The sequence below is a fragment of the Cucurbita pepo genome, chromosome LG16, assembly GCF_002806865.2.
Source record: "Cucurbita pepo subsp. pepo cultivar mu-cu-16 chromosome LG16, ASM280686v2, whole genome shotgun sequence".
NCBI classification, from domain to species: Eukaryota; Viridiplantae; Streptophyta; class Magnoliopsida; order Cucurbitales; family Cucurbitaceae; genus Cucurbita; species Cucurbita pepo.
The window spans coordinates 4,703,218-4,725,930 of NC_036653.1; the positions used below are offsets into that span (position 1 = coordinate 4,703,218).

The following is a 22,713-nucleotide window of genomic DNA, read 5'->3' on the forward strand; positions in this document are numbered from 1 at the left end:
AAGATTTTGAATAGTAATTTTAGTTGATCAAACAGTTAGAAATTTAAACTGGACAGTACTAATAATAATAATAAAACATACTAGTTGTGGAGTAATGTAACTCTTAAAATAAATGTTGTCATAAATAAACTAAAAGTGAAAAAGGTATAATGAAGTGGGATAAAATTAAAATTTTAAAAAGACAGTTAAGGAGGGCCATAAACTTTTTTAGGAAGACAATTCCTAAAGATACTTTAATTAAATTGTACAAATCAACAAAAAAAAAAAATTTAGAAAAAATAGTTTCTTTGGATTAATTAATAATTGGTTTCACTAAACACTAAAAAGAAAAAAAATTTCCATGTAATTAGTTCCAGCGCCTCCAAAATCAAAATCTCAAATGGAGCCTAAATAAGACACATGGAAAATGGCCCATAATAAGATGGTTGAAGAAATTGTGTACCTTTCTCGAGAGGATAATGTATATATATATATGCCACATCAAAGCCGAAAAGCAATGTTTGTACGGCAGATTGGACACTCGGAAGCAGCTAGAGAACAAGATTGACACACTGCAAAGGGGGAACTGCTTAACAAAAGCAGGAGGAAAGCAAGATTAATAAGAAGTTCAAAATCACTTACAGCAGAAGGGCCGGCAGGGAAACATACTTTACATGTATTGGAGGAATTCACATCGCCGTGAGCTTTCTAGCTCTTTTTCTTTCATCTCCTGAATATTTGCCTGAAACCAGCAAAAAAACAGAGTTCATTTTCCCCCTAGAAGTTACAAAGTCGTGGCGAAATTGGCCGAGTTTGCATACCTTAAGGCGGAGAACCAGTGGTTCTTCCTTCGGTACTTCCCCTCCGGTTGGTTTTAAGATATCCAGCATTCCTCTGTCCATAATGCTAGAATCAGTTTGAGTGCTGCACTTTTTTCCATCAGCAAAACACTCTACTAATTCTGGCACAGCTCCTCCTCCCTCTTTCTTCAACTTAGCAACAAGCACCCACATGTTCGCCAAATCATTTTCCAGAGCCTCCTCTTTCTTCTTTGCGACTTCGATCTTTTTCCTGTATTGATCTTCTATAAATTCCTTTTCGGCTAAAGCAGCCTCGAGTGCTGCTTCACGTTGTTTTCTAGCCTGAAGTTCAAATTTTAAATCATTAGAATCGAATTCATCGTTAAATGCACCGGTCCTTTCATTAAGACGCCCAGACGACCTCCCTTTGCTCCCAGGTCTTAAGCTGTCATGCTTGCGATTAACACCATTTGCATTTTGCAAGCTCCTAGAGTTGACCGTTGCTCGAGCAGATGACAGTTCCTTCTCTAATTTTGCATTCTGCACTGAGAGCTTACTCACTTCCCCAGCTAAATTTTTTAACTCAACAGCAGCAGCAGAGGCTAGTTCTTTTGCATAAGAAGCTTCTTCAGCCAATTTCTGATTCTGAACACGCAATCCACTGTTTTCTTCTGAAAGTTGAACGTGCTCCAGCTTTAATTTCTCATTTTCAATCTCCTGATGGAAAGAGTACATATAAAACAGAAATGAGAAGAAAAAAAAAACACAAAGAAGTGCATTGACTTAGCCCATAAGTTCAAACAACCTACGGCACTTTTACTATTGAGGCGCAAATTTTAAGTACTTAAAAAATAAAAAGTGCTATTGCTGGAGTTAAAGAACCGTGGTAAGCTTAGCCAGATTTGGATAACAGAAATTTAAGCAGGTTAAAAATCACCTGTGACTGAATTTTCTTTTTCAGTTCATTAACACTTTCTCCAGGTACGTGCTGTTTAAATATCAATGATGATCGATCACCAGTAAATGAAGTCAATTGCTGCTGCAAGAGACGTAATTTATCCTGTATTTCCTTGTTCTCCGCACTCTGTAAATAAACAGATGTATATAGTTGAATCGCCAAGCATCAAATCAATGGGTGGAAATAAACATCTTGAATGAGTAAAGGGGTAGCAAAAACACAGGAATAAGATAAGAATATTCTATAACAAGATAGTGAACTACCTTGTTCTGCAATTGTTCCTGGAGGATTCGGTTGTCAGCCGATTTGATCTGATCAATCATCAAAGTAATCCTTAGTTAAATTAAGAACAAAGAGTTCAGCATAAAGGTAATATGGTAATCCACCACCATAATATGCTTGCTAGCTTTATAAAGTGCAAATCCAACTTCACAATTATTTGATGGACGGGCTTATTCAACTGCTGGTGGAAACATAGGGTGCCAACTAGATGACCTTGAAAGGCTAAAAGCACATTACAATATCTCACCTCCAGATCAAACCCTTTCTCGTTGCACTGAGCCATCAATCTGGTAATCGTCTGACAACAAACAAATTCAAAGTTAAAATTTTATTTAGATCAAGAAATAACTAGCTGAAACTTAATGTTGCTAGCCACGAAAGAGATTGCACCTGTTGCATTTCAACCAGTGACGCATTGGCAACCGATGCCTCACGACTCTCAGTTATTCGTTGCTCTAAAACCCTCATTTGTTTCTTTTTCTCTTGAATCTCATGCTCCAAGCTCTGAATCTGTATCAGTCAATATGAATGGTTAAATATAAACAATAGCAGACAATATTGAAGTATTGGGTTTCATCGTGCTTTACATAGAACAGCTTTCTGAATGTTTGTTAATTTGTTTTTTTATATAAAAAAAACAGTATATTAAGATGTTGTACTGCCATTACTGCTAGTTTTAATGCAAATCAAGCAATCACTTGCAGAACAAAAATAGGATGGTGCACTACAGCTCTGGAACACGTATAAAATACAGGTCACAGATTAAGATATCGTTAAAATTCACTCCCTTTAATTTAAGTAAATTAAAAAGAATCTCAGCAAAAACAAAACAAAAGCATTGAGATACTCTAACTAGAAGAAAGAGCTCCAAGGTTTAAGTTAAATGTAATTGTTAGGGTAGGGAGTTCTAACTGATATTCATACAAATGCATGTAAATCATTTGGCAGAAAGCAATTGACGAAGCAACAATGTCATATTTTAACAGTTTCTAATGAGATCGGACATAAACATGCAAACCACAAATGAAATTTACACGAGTTTTAGAGTTCTCTGGGTCATCCACCGACCGGTCCACCAAGCGCTTAAGGGTGCTGGTACTAAATGCAATCTCTCCAGAAAGCATCTTAACTTGCTCAACTAGAAAATCCATCTGATCTGACATTGTCATGCCACCCTACCATCCAAAACGTAGTTATTGCAACACCAGGAAACATCAATAAAAACAACTAACCAAAATATTAAAAAATAAAGGTTCAAGAACCAAAGACAAAGAAACTCTAATCCATAAGCCACGTAATGTTTCTTCAGACCGTATGGTAATGAATCCCCTCGATTTCATCAGAATTCATGACAAATAGTAATTCATGAAGAAGGAAAGCTAGTCAAAATATGAAATAAATAGTGATGATTTGAAAAACTTTATTGTTGCAATCCTAGCATATAGTGTGCGCCTTGTTGTCCCACCCATCAATTTATGGTATCAAGTCATGTCATTGCTGTTTTGCTACTCAAAACGTAATGTTTTAGCCATCAGAGCTCACGAATTTTAATTTTGCATACACAATGATTTAAACTCCCAAGCTCCTAAAGAGAATAGATTTCATAATCACTGTTATTAAATGCATTACTTTTTGAAGGGTGAATGATGAAAATAGAAAGAGCAAGAAAGCCAAAGGCTGAAGAATTGTTTTAAATGAATCAATAACAGTGTAATATTCCAAATCACACAATGCCTTCCAGGTTGTTCAGTTGTCTGAGACATAATTGTTATATCAAATTATCGGTAAAACAATCTATATTATAGTTGAGATTCTGAGAAATTAACACCAAGACTCAGATACAAAATAAATCTCCTAATTGTGAGTTCTTAACTAAATAACAGTCAAACGTCCAAACCCAAGGTGAAAAGTAGCAAGAGCAGAACAGTTCTAACTGAAGATATCAAACAGAATGGGTTTGAGAATGGATATATGATTTTCTGGTCTAATGTATAAAATGATAATGCTATATACCTTGCAAATGAACTCAATGAGAGAATTAATCGTCTCCATAGCTACATATTAGCAATACACACGCACACACAATTGAATCAACACCAAGATCACTCACTTGATTTGATTCGGTAACTGTACTACTGGCAGAAGAGAGCTCCTCATTCGCATTCCATTTGCTTAAAGAACTTCGTTGTTTGAAATCATAGGAGGGGTTCGATTGAACTTCTGAGACTGAAGAGAGAGATCCCTTAAGGTTTTCACTCTCAGCAGGCAACGACACGTCTCTGAAGACATCAAAATTCTGGCAAGATTCAATATGAAATATCAATAAATGAGCAAGGTACTAACCAATCAATCCCAAAAGTAAATAACCCTCCATTAAGATAGTGGCCATTTTAGTCGGCTATTGTCCACTGGAAGATGGAACATTATCTTTCATCTTTGTGATGAGACTTGTCCCACTTTTCCACTCAATTTAGAATAATGGATGAGTACGAAGACGTGAATTGCTTGTGTGTCTCGTTTTACATAAATGTTAAACCATAGTGTGTAAATCTCAAACAATTAGGATCATCACCCAAGATTTCCAAGAATAATATTTAATTTAGTCATATATTAAATGAAGTCTATCCTTCCAGTGGATTTCTGCCTGAATGAGGAAGCTAGAATTTAACTTTTCTCAAATTTTGAGAATAATTGGTATTTTCATCGAACTAAAAAAGGAATTGGCAGTGTACATAACTTGAATTTAGGGATATAGTGATAAAAACTACTATTTCTTCAGATATTATATGTAAAACCATGGATATCACAGAAGTAAAAGGATTGAATTAATAAATGTATTAGATCTTTTTTATTACTTATGCGTATAGTTACAACACCCTTTATGTGTATAATTCTAGATATCAATATTATCAAATTTTAAGAAATAACAAGAACTAAATAGCTAGATAGAATATCATCAATATAAGGAATAGCAAAGATATAAATAATAAATTTTAGTTATTAAATGATATGAAGCAATTTAATTTGTAAAGGGTGATTTCTTTTTTTTAATTAGTAAATTGAAGTTTCCTTTCCATTTTTGCCCAACGATATGGATGGTTGCCGGATTAGTTAAAAAATGTCAGATCACTATTCAGATATATCACCACCAGTAATGACATGCCAACCAATCTTCAATGAATAGTAAGCTAAGGTTGTACACAGTCAAATTCAGGAAGAGAACTTACATCTTCGTCACCAAGAGAACAATTCCTTGGCTGACTGGGAACGTCACTCAAACATCCAGGCATTGAATTCTTTGAAGAGACAAGTATGAGTTTAGTCAACCTCTGAATTCTACTCGTAAGAGCAACCTTAGCTTCTTCTTCTTCCTCCAACCTCGATTGCATTTTCACTTGTCCTTCTTCCAACTGTTGAACAAATAACAAACAATTAGAAGAATGTTATAACCAAATAAAAGTTTAAAATCTCTACATCTTTTTGTGAGATAGGAGCAATAGAGAGAAACCTGTTGCCTTAAGTTGATAATCTCTTCATGATTAACACCAACAAGCATGCCCTTCTTCAGCAAATCGAGTTCTTGTTTCAGGCTAGAGATTTCTCTTTGATACTTTTTAATCAAAGATTTTTCATCTACAATCTGAAGCACATTTAAGAATAAGCAATAATTTTTCCATTTGACCACATAATGATCATGATATTGCAAATTAGCAACTAACCTTATTACGTGAGGCAAAAATTTCAACTCGCTTTGCCCTATTTGCAAACTTCAATGTGTTGTGAGTTTCTTCCATGTTACTGGATGCAGGGGTAACAGTGCATATCAGCTGAGATAACAAATAGCAGAATGTCACAGGCGAAATTAACATGGTTTATGCACAAGCAGCCTCAACAACAAAAGAGCTATTATTGCAACTTATACTATACTCACAGAAACATGCCCACGCCCACTTAGTGAAGATTGCAAAATACGTGTAAGCTTTGAATCTCGATATGGAACATGGGATGCTTTCCCCTCGCTCAGCTTTCCAATAACCTTCACGTTGTAACCACTGATTCATGTTTTTTTTACAGGAAACAATAACAATTTCATTGATATAGTGAAATCGGGTCCTATATCAAGAGATAACTACAAAAGGCTACGCACTGATTCATGTTATTTCATTAATTCTTATCTATGATTAACATAGAGGAAATTAGCATAAATTGTCTAGAACTTCAAATCAAGTAAATTAACTCAAAGTTATAGAAAATGGAATTTTAATGTTAGAACATGAAATGATCAGCAAACCCATATCATATGTTTACGACAGATTCAAACTAACGTACAACCACGCATTTGACCATAGTAGTGTCAGATGCAAATAGGTGCTTTTGGTTGGTCTTCCAACTAAAAAGATAAAAGACACAAATCCAGCATTGAAAATTAATTAAAAGGAGGTCATACAACCCAAATATTATCTCATCAACAGCGAGAATAATTAAAAAGCACCTACAGTTCCAAGAGTTAGAAGACTTTTATTTATGTAAGACCCTTCCTTTCTCCGTAATCCAGTCGTTTCAGTCTTTGAGCTCTCAGATCCAGCTAAATCGATCAAATTCTAATGAAAATGATAATAGATAGGGAGATATTAGCCACAAAATATGGTCATCAGCTGATATAACTACATAAAGGATATTTCAATCTCACAAGCTGTGAAAAGATCACTCCATCATATTCATCCCCATGAACACTACTTTCGACCATCTGAAAACATATAAACAAGAAAGAGGGATTAAAGTGGGCATCGCAACAACCAAAATGTATAACAGAAAAAAATTGTAATGAATTTCACTAGAGCTTGTTCATATAATAATGAAACAACCCAACATGATTTACTGTCCATGAAATATTTGATCTAGCATACCGGAGACTAACAAAAAAATAAATCTCGACATATTAAAAAAACTACATTCAGTTAAATGGCGTGCACACACCAATGTCAAAGGAATATATTAAAATGTTATCTGCAAAAGCATTGAATTATTGAAGCTTGGATTTTATACAAGTACGAAACGTTCAATATTTGTACCAAAACTTCCACTCTCCTCTCCCTTCCCCCAACCTCCGTACTACCACACCACTTTGAGTTCATTTTGAAATTTGTAAGAGAAGAATGCCAAATGAATCCAACAATGCTATAAGAGTCTAGACCAAAACAGAGTAAACCTGGACATAGTAACAAGCGATAGAACTAAAGAGCCGTTTATAAAACAGAAAACTAAATCCAGATTCATAAAGTTCAGCAAACAGTCATGTCACACGTGCTTAGGTAATATCATTTTACAGGACCAAACACTCACTATCAAGGATAGAAATATTACCAACGTAAATATTGTATGACTTCGGCTACTGAACAGATTAAAATTATTTGATCCAACATGACGATGTTCTGCCAAAACAAAGTCAATAATAATAAGCATAGAAAACAAAATATCAGTGTCGATCATGCAAAAGTAGTAAAAAAGAACTAATGCAAGGGGAGGAATGAGGAATTGTGAATATGAACTTAAGTACCTTCTCCAGCAGCAATGAATGAAAGTGCATGCCCCGGAGACAAAACAACTTCTTCTTTTATACCCTCAACATAAGTGCCCTGCAACGAAATCCATGCATTCATTCTTATGTTCCTAACTGTGGAATATGGAAATTTTCATTCCGAAGGCCAGAAAATTTCAACAGAAAGCTCTAGGGAAAAACCTGTGCATCTTCTCTAACACGTAAATTCTGACCTGTTGGATCTAATAAGTCATTTATGACCTGGTTCAGATGAATAAATTCCACAAAAATCAAATAGGATTACAACATCCTAAGTGCTATGATTTAAATCCTTATAGCACCACCCAGATGAAGGTGTAAACAGATACAAAGAGGTTACCACAAAACTCCAATATAGAAGGACGTACCATTAATTCCAAAAATAATTGAAACTGAAAGACAAACAAAATGAATTTTAGTGCAGAGGATCTATTACCTCATTGTAGATTTCAATATATGACACACGAAGCAAGAACTCTCGCCCTGGAGTCTGAATATCAGGAAAGTTTTAATCAATTAAACCAGTCTATTATGAAATGAGATTGTGAAAATCTTGAAAATAAGGTAGAGAATGGTGCATCAAGCAAGAAAAGGCAGCACATCAATCACATCAACAATAAGGCCCCAAGCTGATGGAAGGATGAAGCGAAGAGTAAATGATGATAAGAGAAAATTTGCATTGCTATAGTTTTTGGATAGATTTTTTAAGAAAGAAACCAAAGGGTCTTCAAGGGTAAAGATCTCTCCTTCGATAGATTTTTGGGTGCTATACATTTTTTAGTTATATCATGGTGTAAATATTCTCTTATATTTCAGCACTATAGCTTTTCTTCTCTTATATCCAATTGACGAGGCTTTTTATAACTCCCTTGGATAGGGGACTCTCCCCTCTTTTGTAATTCCATATTATCAATGAAATTGTTTCTTATAAGAAAGAGAGAGAATAAGAAAAAGAAAAATGAATTTCATGAATCAAATCCGATCTTTGAGACAAAAGATAAGATTTCCCAAGGAAAGCAGGTAATTGCAAACATGTTATACAGTAAACAACTACTGAAATACTATTCCCTTGCATCAGCAAAGAAGCATGGAATATACAAAATGAACATAAAGATGCCTTATCAGACAAAAGAAATGTATTAGCACCAAAAGTGATAGACGAGATAAAATCAAGATTAATAAATTAATAATATTAAAAATGGCAGCCAGCAACTGACAGTAGCAGATTTCACAGTACTGTATCCTGAAAATCCTTACATCTTGGATAATGCTGAACACATCCCTTATAGCCAATGGTACAATACCTGGAGAACTTTGATCTCCCTGTACAAATGAAAATGGAAAGCAAAGCAAAAATGAAAAAACGATCACCAACTATTTGGCACAGGAAATATTGTTAAAATGCAAGCTACCATGGGAGCAAAGACAAGGATAACTGAATATAATGAAGATTAAATGATCGTTGTTAGTAAAACTGTAAAAACTATTATTTAGCTAATGGATTTACACCGAACATCAGTCAAAATAGACAAAAGAATATTTTACCCCAAAATTTATTCAAACATCATCAGGTATTAGTATGGTTTTGGGAAGGGAAAAAAATAAATATATATATTTTAATAAATAGAAAAAAATGATTACAAAGTTTGTACATTATGGGTTAACGATAGAAATAGAAATGGAAGATCAACAATACCAAGGCCCAAGCATTCAAATAAATAAGTAGATATAGGATCTGGATGCTGTTCCATGGCCTAAGGATCTGTAAATATCCGTACGCCCAATAAAATTACACCCTTGATTGATGACCAATAAAATTAGCCCAGGCCACCTACAAATTTGACTAAAGGCTAAGTTATTGTTGACCGGTTCTGTTGTTAAAGACCAAAAGGCAAGGTATAAATTGGTAATTAAGCACAAGAGGAAAAATAACAAACTACAGAGACCTGAACACTATCACCCATTAGCAGTGCTTGTAATTCATTCAGCACGGAGTGCCTGGTAATTGGTGTTATTCACTTGGTTAGACTGAACCAATCAACTAATAATGCCAACTTTTCGTCATTAGGTCAATCGTATATAAATATCATTTTAGGAATAAAAGGGACAAATCAAAGACATTAACTCGTAATTTCAAATTTCTTAACAAATTTCATTAGGAAAAAAAAAAAGACAGGATAGAATTGTTAAATGATCGAACTTACATGCATAGTGTGTGTCTTCCCACTACTTGTGACACCGTAAGCAAACACAGTTCCTGCATCATCAAAAACTTAGTAATAATATTATGATTGAAGTTGGAAACCTAGTGTATACCAAAAAAAAAACGAAGTTCAATGTCTAAAGTCCCGCAAACATAGAAATTAGAAGGCGTGATGCTCTATAATAACCAATGCACGTTTCCAGTAAATTCTAAACAATGTTGTTGCATTCAGATTGAATTGTTGATTAAGCCATTTGTGAGCTTGAAGAGAACAAAGTCACAGACCATTGACACCTTCCATCGCAGCTTTGATGACAGGCTTAGCAGCTACTTCATACACCTCCGAAGTAGAAGTCTGGGACCCAAAAACCTTGTCTGCAACGAGAAAACGCCAAGAGGATCAACTTCACGAATAAACTAATTAATTAAATTAAAAAAATAAGACAAAAGAATATCTGCATTCTCCTTCGTGCTAACAGTCGAGAATTAACGATCATTGTAATCTCAACTTAAGAAGTTCGGGAAACAATACCGAACGCATATGCAGTTGCTGGATTATACTCATTCCGCACAATTTTATCCCCATCCGCGTACCAAGCAATCTCGTCCCCTCTATGAAACTCTCTCTCGCTACAAACACAAATTTCAATCAAACAAATGTACCGCATTACTAATAACCGAACCACCCGACTCCCCCACCAATAAAGCCCATAGATCTGATCCACTACACTGAGATCTAACATTACCTCAACGGCCGGAACCGAATCGTCACCGAAATGCTCTCTCCACACTTCGATGTATCCACTGGCTCGCTAATCAACTCCTCAGACGCGAAACCGACAGGAGTAAGATTACTAGAACCATGTGGACTATGGTACATTGAATCAGAACGACTTCGATTGGGAGTCGTGGATCGAGAACCAAGTCCGCCGCCGGAATTGAAGTAGGACGACGTCGAAGTCGTACCAGAGCGCGGAATCAGCTTACCATTGGTAAACGAAGAGGACGAAGAAGTTGAAGAATACGGACTGGAAGGCTTCCGGTACGAAAACGGCGAGCTACTCCGTGCTCGGGAAGACGAGGCCATGAAGTCGTCCAGGCGAGCAGTAAGCACGGCGACCGAAGTAGAACGCCGAGATCAAATAGAGGGAAGAAGAATGATAACTACAACAATAACAACAAGACCAAGCTCTCACCTGAATCCATGAAGGAAAACGAAAGAAATGGAAGCATTTTCTCTCCTCTGGTTCATCGTGTGAGAGAAAATCTTCGAGAGAGAGAGAGGTCCCAATAACCGGAGGGCGAGCGATCGACGGCAGTGTTTGTTTGGATACCAAACTTCAAATCTGTTTTTTTTAACTATTTTTATACTTCAAAAAAAAAACATAATTAATTATTTTTGGGGTTTTTAAAACAGTTTTGCTTGTTTTTTAGATTCGATTCCATACTTGCCCCTTATTTTATTATTTATTTACACACAATTTTTCATTTATTTTTTTTATAGGAGGAATTTTTTTCCATTTTTTTTATTAGTTTTTTTTTTTTAATAAATCTTTTCAATGCATAATTTCTATTTTAAAATCTAATTTTTATTAAAAAAAATGTAAATATGTTTACAAACAAAATATAATATAATTTTTACAAATTTAAATTTTAATATGGGTTAAAAAGTAACTTCAATATTATAAATATCATAGCCTTTTTATATGTTGTAATACATAATTTATAATATTTATCTATAGCTTTAAATTGTAGACTTATTAGCAAAAATAAATAAAAAATAATTAACTGAAATCAAACTGATAAATACCAAAATGACTTTGAAAAATAACACATTATCCAAAGACCAAAATGGTGTGGGCATGTCTCGGGTAATTCGCACCTATAAATATTGCATAAAATGAGAACCGATGAGGGGTATTTTAGTCATTGTATATTCGTTTTGGTGTGTTAAAGCAACATTTCTATTTGTTATTTCTTTAAATCTTGTTGAGATATATTATTTATGGAATATATGTTAGATATTATATCTTAAATTATTTCCTTTATGATTTGATTTAGAGTATATTTTATTTTATNGCTTCCGGTACGAAAACGGCGAGCTACTCCGTGCTCGGGAAGACGAGGCCATGAAGTCGTCCAGGCGAGCAGTAAGCACGGCGACCGAAGTAGAACGCCGAGATCAAATAGAGGGAAGAAGAATGATAACTACAACAATAACAACAAGACCAAGCTCTCACCTGAATCCATGAAGGAAAACGAAAGAAATGGAAGCATTTTCTCTCCTCTGGTTCATCGTGTGAGAGAAAATCTTCGAGAGAGAGAGAGGTCCCAATAACCGGAGGGCGAGCGATCGACGGCAGTGTTTGTTTGGATACCAAACTTCAAATCTGTTTTTTTTAACTATTTTTATACTTCAAAAAAAAAACATAATTAATTATTTTTGGGGTTTTTAAAACAGTTTTGCTTGTTTTTTAGATTCGATTCCATACTTGCCCCTTATTTTATTATTTATTTACACACAATTTTTCATTTATTTTTTTTATAGGAGGAATTTTTTTCCATTTTTTTTATTAGTTTTTTTTTTTTAATAAATCTTTTCAATGCATAATTTCTATTTTAAAATCTAATTTTTATTAAAAAAAATGTAAATATGTTTACAAACAAAATATAATATAATTTTTACAAATTTAAATTTTAATATGGGTTAAAAAGTAACTTCAATATTATAAATATCATAGCCTTTTTATATGTTGTAATACATAATTTATAATATTTATCTATAGCTTTAAATTGTAGACTTATTAGCAAAAATAAATAAAAAATAATTAACTGAAATCAAACTGATAAATACCAAAATGACTTTGAAAAATAACACATTATCCAAAGACCAAAATGGTGTGGGCATGTCTCGGGTAATTCGCACCTATAAATATTGCATAAAATGAGAACCGATGAGGGGTATTTTAGTCATTGTATATTCGTTTTGGTGTGTTAAAGCAACATTTCTATTTGTTATTTCTTTAAATCTTGTTGAGATATATTATTTATGGAATATATGTTAGATATTATATCTTAAATTATTTCCTTTATGATTTGATTTAGAGTATATTTTATTTTATTTTTAATATTTAATTACCGTCGTCATCGACCATCCAATCAGTGAAACCTTTACCGTCGTCGACCATCCAATATCAAGAATACGTTATAAGCATCTTCAATTATCTCACCAAGCTCAAAGGTGACATATTCAAGATGTTCGTATTTTCTTTCCCACCTTCCCAATTTTATTTCTATTTCTTTTTCTTTCACAACCTCTCAAGTGATCCAGAGCACCGATCTTGGTGTTATTATCCAGTAAATCATTTATGCATGGACGAAGTGATCAGTGAGGATATTCACTTGTTCTAAATCAAATTAAATGGGACAATTTACTAATCCTCGAGTCAATCATTGCGGTCTATTTCTAACTCATTTATGCATGGACCAAGAAGTGATCAGGGAGGATATTCACTCGTTCCAAATCAAATTAAATGGAACAAGTTACTCTTATTGCGGTTTATTTATGAGTTTTGCATATTTCTTGGAAATTCAATAATTTCTTGAAAGTCTAAAAATGCATGTCAATCTTTACTGATATTTTCACTACTGCTAAGACAAAACTCTCTTCTCAAAGACAACTTGGGTTTTATTGACTTACATTAAAGACAAGTTGTATGTAATTGACATGTATTCTCCAACTTGAGGAGGAGTGTTGAGATATATTATTTATAGAATATATCTTAGATATTATATCTTAATATTCTTTCGTCTATATTTGATTTAGAATATATTTTATTTTATTTTTAGTATTTAATTATTTTTTTTATGGGTACGTATTAGTTGCTCTGTATCCCATTTAAACGATACAATATCAATGAGAATACACACATTCCCAATTCTATTTCTATTTCTCATTCTTAACAAATTTATATTTTTTAGGTAGTCTCCTTTAACTTTAGTATTTCATTCTCGATAATTTTTTGGACGATAATCAATCTGGAAGGATCAGCTACACGGTGTCTATTTCAACGACATAAAATGTAGATCTTTGACCAAAAGATTCGAAATTTAAATTTTATTATCTATACGTTTAACTAAAATAAAAAAAAAAAAAAAATCTAGACAATAAATTGAGATACTTAAAAAGGACAACAAACCAATTTTTTATATTTTAAAAAAATAGTATAATAAATATTTAAATATATAGTACATTCTTCAAAATTAATGGCATTAATTTGGACTTTAGAATGGATACCTTTATAACATAAGCAAGTAAATTAAATAAATGTAGGATGGTACATAGCAATAAAAGCAAATTTTAGCACAAACCTATGGTTGTCAATTAAAATTGAAACATTCATAATTAGAAAAATAATGTCACACCAACTTTATTTTAGTAATCTTATGACAAAATTATTATTTTATTCCCTCAATCATTGCATTATATTAAATCTTAATAGTAAGTTTTTGTCTCGATTGAGACACCGTGACAAAAAAATAATATTTATTATTTTTGTAACCTTAAATTTCAATTTTTGAATTACTACGACAATTTGGACTATATTCTACCTTTGAACGTTCTATTTAAACTTTTAAAGTGATAGTCATACGTGTTCACCTTTTACAGTCTTAAAAACGTGGAACTCATTAAAAACGGGAGTTCTTTAACGTGTTCACGAAAATCTTCTACTTATTACAGAAAGGGGGTTCAGTCAAGGACGACTTTGTCTCCACATAAGAAAAAAATCCTTGTTCGAGGGGTGATTGATCCCGTTGATCATATAATTGGGAGGGAACGTATCACATTAGAGATGATCGATGATATCTATCCTCTGATTACTATGATGAGGATAACCTGTTGTTCGAGAGGTGACTAGTCATGTTGATCATACAATTGGGAGGGAACGTATCACATCAGAGATGGACGATCAGATCTGGCCTCTAATTACTCTGATGAGGCGGACCCCTTTTGATTCTAGTACACTAAGTTATGAATATGAATGAAGAAATGAATGTCGAGCTCCACTAGGGATAAAATCACTTATTTGATTAACCGATTGATCAGATGTTCGAATTTTTCAACCTTAATTACGGTTCGACTGAATTGGCTAAAACTGTGTTTACTCGGTAGAGGTTAAAGGAATTGTTGAATTAAAAAAAAATAATAATAAAATAAAATTACTGAAAAAATAATAATAATATATGGGCACGGAAGCGATACCCTCTTATCCGTGTAGAAACACAGAGATCGATTCTGAAAGAAACTGAAGCATCTTCACAGAATCATGCTTCCTTCCAATCTTCTTTCTCCCGCTGCAAATTTGTTTTTGCTTCCATCAACGTCATGCTCGCCCTGTAATCATGGTTCTTCTTCTCTCTCTCTTTCTACTGTATGTTCTTTTTTGTAGTATTGTTATGTTATATTTCAGTTAGGAACTTGTTCTGATTGTTCATAGTTAGTTCTAGCCGAAATTGTATGTTGATTTTATGTCAATTGGAACTGCATTTTGAAGCTAAGTGGATGAGCTCAAATTCATCAATGCATATGATGTTCACGCATCAGGGATTTGGATTTCGAGGAATCAGAATCGAAGAAATCGAAGACGGACAACAATGAGTGTTGCAACGGAAGTGGTGCTTCCTCAAGCAGGGAAGCGGCTTTACCTTGGGATGGATTTTGGTACCTCTGGCGCAAGATTTGCGCTCATTGACAAGGAAGGAGCTGTTTGTGCGGAAGGAAAGAGGGAGTATCCGCTCTTTAAGGTACGTGAGTACAGAAGTTACGAATCATGATGATAATTTGAAGTTTTGTTTATATTTGTGAGGTAATCAGGTGAAATTTTGTTTTCAATTTACTGATGGATGAGCTAAACTCAGCCTATATGAACATATTTAATAGTGGCTTGCGTAAATTGGTTGATGTGTTTTTTTAGAGTTATTTGGTGGGGAAGGGACATCAATGCGATAGCAGTAAAATGTTGTCTATTAAATATTGAAATCAACCATTGACAATCACGAGTTAACCATTTGAAATCTTGGTAAGTGAATATTGCTTCAAAAGAGGACATGTTGATGTGAGATATCCCCTATCACATTTCGTCTTGGGCTGTGGAGTTGAATGGCTTACTGCCTTACTGCTTAGATCAAAATTAAGTCAGGTACTTCAATGGTATCTAAGAAAAAAACTCAATTACGCCGAAGGACTCTCAGGTTCAGATTGCCTCGACGCTAGTTTACTAATAGCTTAATTTCAAGTTTTCGAACCACTAACTTCCCTAATTGTTGTGAAGTTAGATAGTGTGAGGTCCGACATCGGTTGGAGAGGGAATGAAACATTCTTTATAAGAGTGTGGAAACCTCTCCCTAGAAGACGCATTTTAAAACCTTGAGGGAAAGCCTGGAAGGGAAAGTCCAAAGAGGACAATATCTACCAGTGGTGGCTTGAGCTGTTACTGGGCGGTGTGCTAGCGAGGACGTTGGGCCCCAAAGGGGGTGGATTGTGAGATCTCACATCGATTGGAGAGGGAAACGAGTGCCAACGAGGACACTGGACCTCGAAGGAGGGTGAATTGTGAGATCCCACATCGGTTAGAGAGGAGAATGAAGCATTATTTATAAGAGTGTGAAAACCTCTCCTTAGAAGACGCATTTCAAAACCTTGAGGGGAGACTCAAAAGGGAAAATCCAAAGAAGACAATATTGGCTAGCGGTGAGTTTGGATTGTTACAGATAGTTTGTTCCAAACTTAGAGAGTTTTTTTAATAGATAAGTTAAGAAGGAAACACTTCCAGATACTGCAAGGTTAATTTTGTTTTAATAATGCTCGACTCTGTTAGAGAGAAGGAATCAGGTTGTGTTGATTCACTCATAGCAACATGAATACAGTAATCAGGAATGATGTTACTTTACTGTTGTCTAGAAAGAATGACGAAACAATCGACTGGGCAAGATCGTGGAAAACAACACTTTTCTCATTGCTTGAAGATGTTCCAAATCATTATCGTCATTTGGTAGCATCTATTTCCATTGATGGCACATCTGCAACAACCATAATTGTGGACAGGTCATCATGCTTTAGAAATTTCTGCCCTTCATTAGACTCTGTCCCTTCATGTAAAGTATGTATTTGAAGCAGCCTATACTTGCGCAGCAACACAGGACAGCCATTGTCAAAGCCATTATTGTACAATGAGACTTGTCCTGATGCCTTACCATTGGTGAAGTCTATTGCTCCAGTGAACCATACAGTCTGCTCTGCGTCATCGACCTTATGCAAGCTGGTTTCATGGTGGAACAGTGCCGCCTCAAATAAAGAATATGCCACATTGTTACATCAAGCAGATTGGTTGTTGTGGTTTCTACATGGGAAGCTTGGGGTTTCAGATTATAATAATGCTCTGAAGGTGCTCTTTAACAAGTTTTTTGCACTTTGAGTGCATCTTATGTTTTCCAGATCACTTTAGAATAGCCAATAGCTAATTAAGCTTTTCTTTCTGCATCACAGGTTGGCTATGATCCTGAAATTGAATCTTACCCACCCTGGCTTCTTGCTCAACCATATTCTATGCTTTTACCTCATGTCAAAGCTCCTGGAACTTCTATTGGATATTTGAAAGAAGACATTAGATCACAATATGGTACTTTCGCCAATTTTCACTACCACGAATACAAGTAATTGAGAGTGCCAAAATGTGAAACCGTAGCAAGTCCAACCCCACCATTAGAAGATATTGTCTTCTTTGGGCTTCCCTTCCGGACTTTCATTCAAGGTTTGTAAAACGCGTCTGCTAAGGAGAGGTTACAAATGGTATCAGAGCTAGACATCGGGTGATGTGCCAGCGAGGAGGCTGAGTCCCAAAGGGGGGTGGACACGAGGCGGTGTGCTAGGAAGGACGCTGGTCCCCGAAGGGGGGTGGATCGTGAGATTTCACATCGGTTGGAGAAAGGAACGAAGTATTCTTTATAAGAGTGTGGAAACCTCTCCCTAGCATACACGTTTTAAAAACTTTGAGGGAAAGTCTGGAAGAGAAAGCCCAAAGAGGACAATATCTTGTAACGGTGGGCTTGGGCTGTTACAGAAACTCGTTGTTGGAAAAGTTTTCTGAGAATATTTTTTTGATGGAAGGATGCCTTGCCTATTGAAGATTGATTCTATGAAAAATTGACACATAAAAATGAAATGGTTATGTTATAACATACAAAATTTCAATTGTTATTTACATATACAAGTTCAATGTTTGTTGGTTGGTTTGAAGTCCAACTCCTATTATAAGCAGTTAAATGTTTGTATGATGCTCTTAAGCAATTTGTGAAGTGTATGCTGCATCTCATATCTATAAACAATTACATGCAAGTCTCTCATCTGAGTTCATCCAGTGATAGGTTTTGTTTGTTTTGAACGAGTTGGCGCTTAACAAGAACCTTTGTGCAGGTTTTCCAAATGATTGCATTGCATGCACAGGAACCACAGATAGTATTGCTGCATTTCTTGCAGCACGTGCGACACTGCCAGGGCAAGCTGTAAGGATTCTATATGACTTTTTTTTTCCCTAATATTTCTGTTACTCACTTCGGGAAAAGGGTTTCCGACTTACTTACCTTGCTAGGTACAGAGGATAGAAATACGAAGGTTTATGACCGTCGTATTTTGAGATATTTTTGCTAAGTTGTCCCCATTTTATTTATTTATTTTAAATTGTGATGGTTTTCACACAATTCCTTTTTTTTTTAGCAAATATTTGAATTTTTAGCAAAATTTTAAATTTCAAGAATTATTTTAAATAGTTTTCAAAAACAAAAAGTAAAAACAAAGAAACTTTTAAGGGACAGTAGTGTTTATTAGCTTAGACAATAAAAATGAAATGATTGTATGAGACTTGGGTATTCAGTTGCTGAATTTTGATTACGAGTTATTATTTATNATTTTAAAACCTTGAGGGAAAGCCTGGAAGGGAAAGTCCAAAGAGGACAATATCTACCAGTGGTGGCTTGAGCTGTTACTGGGCGGTGTGCTAGCGAGGACGTTGGGCCCCAAAGGGGGTGGATTGTGAGATCTCACATCGATTGGAGAGGGAAACGAGTGCCAACGAGGACACTGGACCTCGAAGGAGGGTGAATTGTGAGATCCCACATCGGTTAGAGAGGAGAATGAAGCATTATTTATAAGAGTGTGAAAACCTCTCCTTAGAAGACGCATTTCAAAACCTTGAGGGGAGACTCAAAAGGGAAAATCCAAAGAAGACAATATTGGCTAGCGGTGAGTTTGGATTGTTACAGATAGTTTGTTCCAAACTTAGAGAGTTTTTTTAATAGATAAGTTAAGAAGGAAACACTTCCAGATACTGCAAGGTTAATTTTGTTTTAATAATGCTCGACTCTGTTAGAGAGAAGGAATCAGGTTGTGTTGATTCACTCATAGCAACATGAATACAGTAATCAGGAATGATGTTACTTTACTGTTGTCTAGAAAGAATGACGAAACAATCGACTGGGCAAGATCGTGGAAAACAACACTTTTCTCATTGCTTGAAGATGTTCCAAATCATTATCGTCATTTGGTAGCATCTATTTCCATTGATGGCACATCTGCAACAACCATAATTGTGGACAGGTCATCATGCTTTAGAAATTTCTGCCCTTCATTAGACTCTGTCCCTTCATGTAAAGTATGTATTTGAAGCAGCCTATACTTGCGCAGCAACACAGGACAGCCATTGTCAAAGCCATTATTGTACAATGAGACTTGTCCTGATGCCTTACCATTGGTGAAGTCTATTGCTCCAGTGAACCATACAGTCTGCTCTGCGTCATCGACCTTATGCAAGCTGGTTTCATGGTGGAACAGTGCCGCCTCAAATAAAGAATATGCCACATTGTTACATCAAGCAGATTGGTTGTTGTGGTTTCTACATGGGAAGCTTGGGGTTTCAGATTATAATAATGCTCTGAAGGTGCTCTTTAACAAGTTTTTTGCACTTTGAGTGCATCTTATGTTTTCCAGATCACTTTAGAATAGCCAATAGCTAATTAAGCTTTTCTTTCTGCATCACAGGTTGGCTATGATCCTGAAATTGAATCTTACCCACCCTGGCTTCTTGCTCAACCATATTCTATGCTTTTACCTCATGTCAAAGCTCCTGGAACTTCTATTGGATATTTGAAAGAAGACATTAGATCACAATATGGTACTTTCGCCAATTTTCACTACCACGAATACAAGTAATTGAGAGTGCCAAAATGTGAAACCGTAGCAAGTCCAACCCCACCATTAGAAGATATTGTCTTCTTTGGGCTTCCCTTCCGGACTTTCATTCAAGGTTTGTAAAACGCGTCTGCTAAGGAGAGGTTACAAATGGTATCAGAGCTAGACATCGGGTGATGTGCCAGCGAGGAGGCTGAGTCCCAAAGGGGGGTGGACACGAGGCGGTGTGCTAGGAAGGACGCTGGTCCCCGAAGGGGGGTGGATCGTGAGATTTCACATCGGTTGGAGAAAGGAACGAAGTATTCTTTATAAGAGTGTGGAAACCTCTCCCTAGCATACACGTTTTAAAAACTTTGAGGGAAAGTCTGGAAGAGAAAGCCCAAAGAGGACAATATCTTGTAACGGTGGGCTTGGGCTGTTACAGAAACTCGTTGTTGGAAAAGTTTTCTGAGAATATTTTTTTGATGGAAGGATGCCTTGCCTATTGAAGATTGATTCTATGAAAAATTGACACATAAAAATGAAATGGTTATGTTATAACATACAAAATTTCAATTGTTATTTACATATACAAGTTCAATGTTTGTTGGTTGGTTTGAAGTCCAACTCCTATTATAAGCAGTTAAATGTTTGTATGATGCTCTTAAGCAATTTGTGAAGTGTATGCTGCATCTCATATCTATAAACAATTACATGCAAGTCTCTCATCTGAGTTCATCCAGTGATAGGTTTTGTTTGTTTTGAACGAGTTGGCGCTTAACAAGAACCTTTGTGCAGGTTTTCCAAATGATTGCATTGCATGCACAGGAACCACAGATAGTATTGCTGCATTTCTTGCAGCACGTGCGACACTGCCAGGGCAAGCTGTAAGGATTCTATATGACTTTTTTTTTCCCTAATATTTCTGTTACTCACTTCGGGAAAAGGGTTTCCGACTTACTTACCTTGCTAGGTACAGAGGATAGAAATACGAAGGTTTATGACCGTCGTATTTTGAGATATTTTTGCTAAGTTGTCCCCATTTTATTTATTTATTTTAAATTGTGATGGTTTTCACACAATTCCTTTTTTTTTTAGCAAATATTTGAATTTTTAGCAAAATTTTAAATTTCAAGAATTATTTTAAATAGTTTTCAAAAACAAAAAGTAAAAACAAAGAAACTTTTAAGGGACAGTAGTGTTTATTAGCTTAGACAATAAAAATGAAATGATTGTATGAGACTTGGGTATTCAGTTGCTGAATTTTGATTACGAGTTATTATTTATAAAAATGAACAAAAAAGAATTACTAAGTCTCTCCTTAAAGGATACATTTCAAGACTACGATTCGTTGGAAACTCTTTGTTTAAAGGGTTTTCGGATTCTTAAAATGAGGGGAAAAACACTCTAACAAGACTCCCTGTGGCTGGAATATTACTTTTACCTCCAAAACTTTTATCACGTGGGCAGACAGTTATCTCTTCGCCTCACTCTTTATGCAGGGTCCAATTCTTTCTCCATTTGTACCCTTCGGTTTTGGATGGTTTTAGTTTCATTTATCTATTATATTCTCTGCCTTCTCAGTCATGTTTGTACTAAATGCTGTTTAGGTCACTTCCTTGGGATCCACGCTTGCCATCAAATTACTGAGTACCAATAGGATTGACGATGCGCGGTTTGGAGTGTACAGCCACCGACTTGACAATATGTGGCTCGTAGGAGGTGCTTCAAACACAGGAGGAGCCGTTCTAAGACAAATCTTTACTGACAAGCAATTAGAAGAATTGAGCAAACAAATCAATCCCATGAAAAGTTCTCCTCTAGATTACTATCCTTTGACTTCAATGGGAGAGAGATTTCCGGAGGCAGACCCACAAATGGCTCCCAGGTTTCATCTCCTTCTGTTTCAATCAATAAGTCCCTCCCTCCTATGTTGTTGATTTCATATTCTTCACATCTTCATTCGATAGTTGCGTCTTTAAATAGGGTACTGTTTTTACTGTTTCTAAAGTGGCACAAGCATCATAAGTAACTACAACTTTGTGGATTTCTTTGTTTTTCATATATAGATTACATCCACGGCCAGAAAATGATGTCGAATATTTGCATGGAATTTTGGAATCTATTGCCCGTATTGAGGTAAGGGTGAAAAGACCCCATGCTCTTAGGTTCAAATACCTCGACTAGAAGCCTCAAATTTGGTCTCTTTTATACATTTAGGGAAAGGCCTATAGGTTATTAAAGGATCTAGGAGCAACTCAGGTAGAAGAAGTGTTCACAGCTGGAGGTGGATCCAAGAATGAGAAATGGACGAAGATACGAGAGAGAGTTCTTGGTTTGCCTGTGAGTCGGGCAAGTCAGACCGAGGCTGCATATGGAGCTGCTCTATTGGCATTAAAAGGTGCGCAATTATTCATGCAATGAGAGCTTTGTACATTGTTGAACCCTGAATATTTTGCCATTTTGGTGGCTATTAAACAAACTTATATAAGCTCCAATTAAAGAATAGTGCAACAATTAAATGAAAGATGCATACTTTCGGGCAATTTTGACAGAAAAAAAAAACCNCCAACGAGGACACTGGACCTCGAAGGAGGGTGAATTGTGAGATCCCACATCGGTTAGAGAGGAGAATGAAGCATTATTTATAAGAGTGTGAAAACCTCTCCTTAGAAGACGCATTTCAAAACC

At 35.4% G+C, this 22,713-nt stretch overlaps 2 protein-coding genes across 4 annotated transcripts in view; one reads left to right on the forward strand and one right to left on the reverse strand.

Moving 5' to 3' along the window:
• LOC111777396 (kinesin-like protein KIN-7D, mitochondrial) overlaps positions 1-11,137 on the reverse strand; it is an 11,697-nt gene extending 560 nt beyond the window's left edge. Inside the window, 24 exon segments of the mRNA XM_023656972.1 lie at positions 443-685; positions 687-721; positions 801-1,496; positions 1,717-1,863; positions 2,001-2,048; positions 2,267-2,317; positions 2,410-2,529; positions 3,054-3,194; positions 4,130-4,315; positions 5,247-5,429; positions 5,528-5,659; positions 5,739-5,846; positions 5,951-6,055; positions 6,516-6,620; positions 6,710-6,766; positions 7,384-7,451; positions 7,577-7,655; positions 7,760-7,819; positions 8,034-8,087; positions 8,855-8,920; positions 9,802-9,854; positions 10,086-10,175; positions 10,333-10,430; positions 10,547-11,137. Of these exon segments, the coding sequence (XP_023512740.1) occupies positions 481-685; positions 687-721; positions 801-1,496; positions 1,717-1,863; positions 2,001-2,048; positions 2,267-2,317; positions 2,410-2,529; positions 3,054-3,194; positions 4,130-4,315; positions 5,247-5,429; positions 5,528-5,659; positions 5,739-5,846; positions 5,951-6,055; positions 6,516-6,620; positions 6,710-6,766; positions 7,384-7,451; positions 7,577-7,655; positions 7,760-7,819; positions 8,034-8,087; positions 8,855-8,920; positions 9,802-9,854; positions 10,086-10,175; positions 10,333-10,430; positions 10,547-10,887 (3,228 nt within the window). The 5' untranslated portion in view covers positions 10,888-11,137 and the 3' untranslated portion in view covers positions 443-480.
• A 3,922-nt stretch (positions 11,138-15,059) lies between these two features.
• On the forward strand, positions 15,060-22,568 carry LOC111777264 (xylulose kinase-like). 3 transcript variants are annotated; one of them, XM_023656792.1, is made up of 9 exons: positions 15,060-15,206; positions 15,406-15,605; positions 16,766-16,905; positions 16,993-17,245; positions 17,347-17,479; positions 18,274-18,362; positions 21,633-21,910; positions 22,092-22,161; positions 22,243-22,568. In XM_023656792.1, the coding sequence occupies exons 1-9, from the start codon at positions 15,128-15,130 to the stop codon at positions 22,444-22,446; spliced, it is 1,446 nt and encodes a 481-aa protein (XP_023512560.1). In that variant the 5' UTR covers positions 15,060-15,127; the 3' UTR covers positions 22,447-22,568. The 3 variants fall into 3 exon arrangements, with proteins under 3 accessions (XP_023512560.1, XP_023512562.1, XP_023512561.1); XM_023656794.1 differs by having other exon boundaries at positions 15,062-15,206; positions 15,361-15,605; XM_023656793.1 differs by lacking the exons at positions 15,060-15,206; positions 15,406-15,605; positions 16,766-16,905; ... (1 more) ...; positions 17,347-17,479; positions 18,274-18,362 and adding exons at positions 19,059-19,452; positions 19,540-19,792; positions 19,894-20,026; positions 20,821-20,909.
• Positions 22,569-22,713: the final 145 nt, after the last annotated feature.

Bases quoted from the DNA above. Each gene is read 5' to 3' on its own strand.
- LOC111777264 (XM_023656794.1), top strand. From the start codon at position 15,128: ATGCTTCCTTCCAATCTTCTTTCTCCCGCTGCAAATTTGTTTTTGCTT. The intron at 16,906-16,992 runs GTCATCATGCTT...ATACTTGCGCAG, and splicing joins ACAACCATAATTGTGGACAG to CAACACAGGACAGCCATTGT. The intron at 17,246-17,346 runs GTGCTCTTTAAC...TCTGCATCACAG, and splicing joins ATTATAATAATGCTCTGAAG to GTTGGCTATGATCCTGAAAT.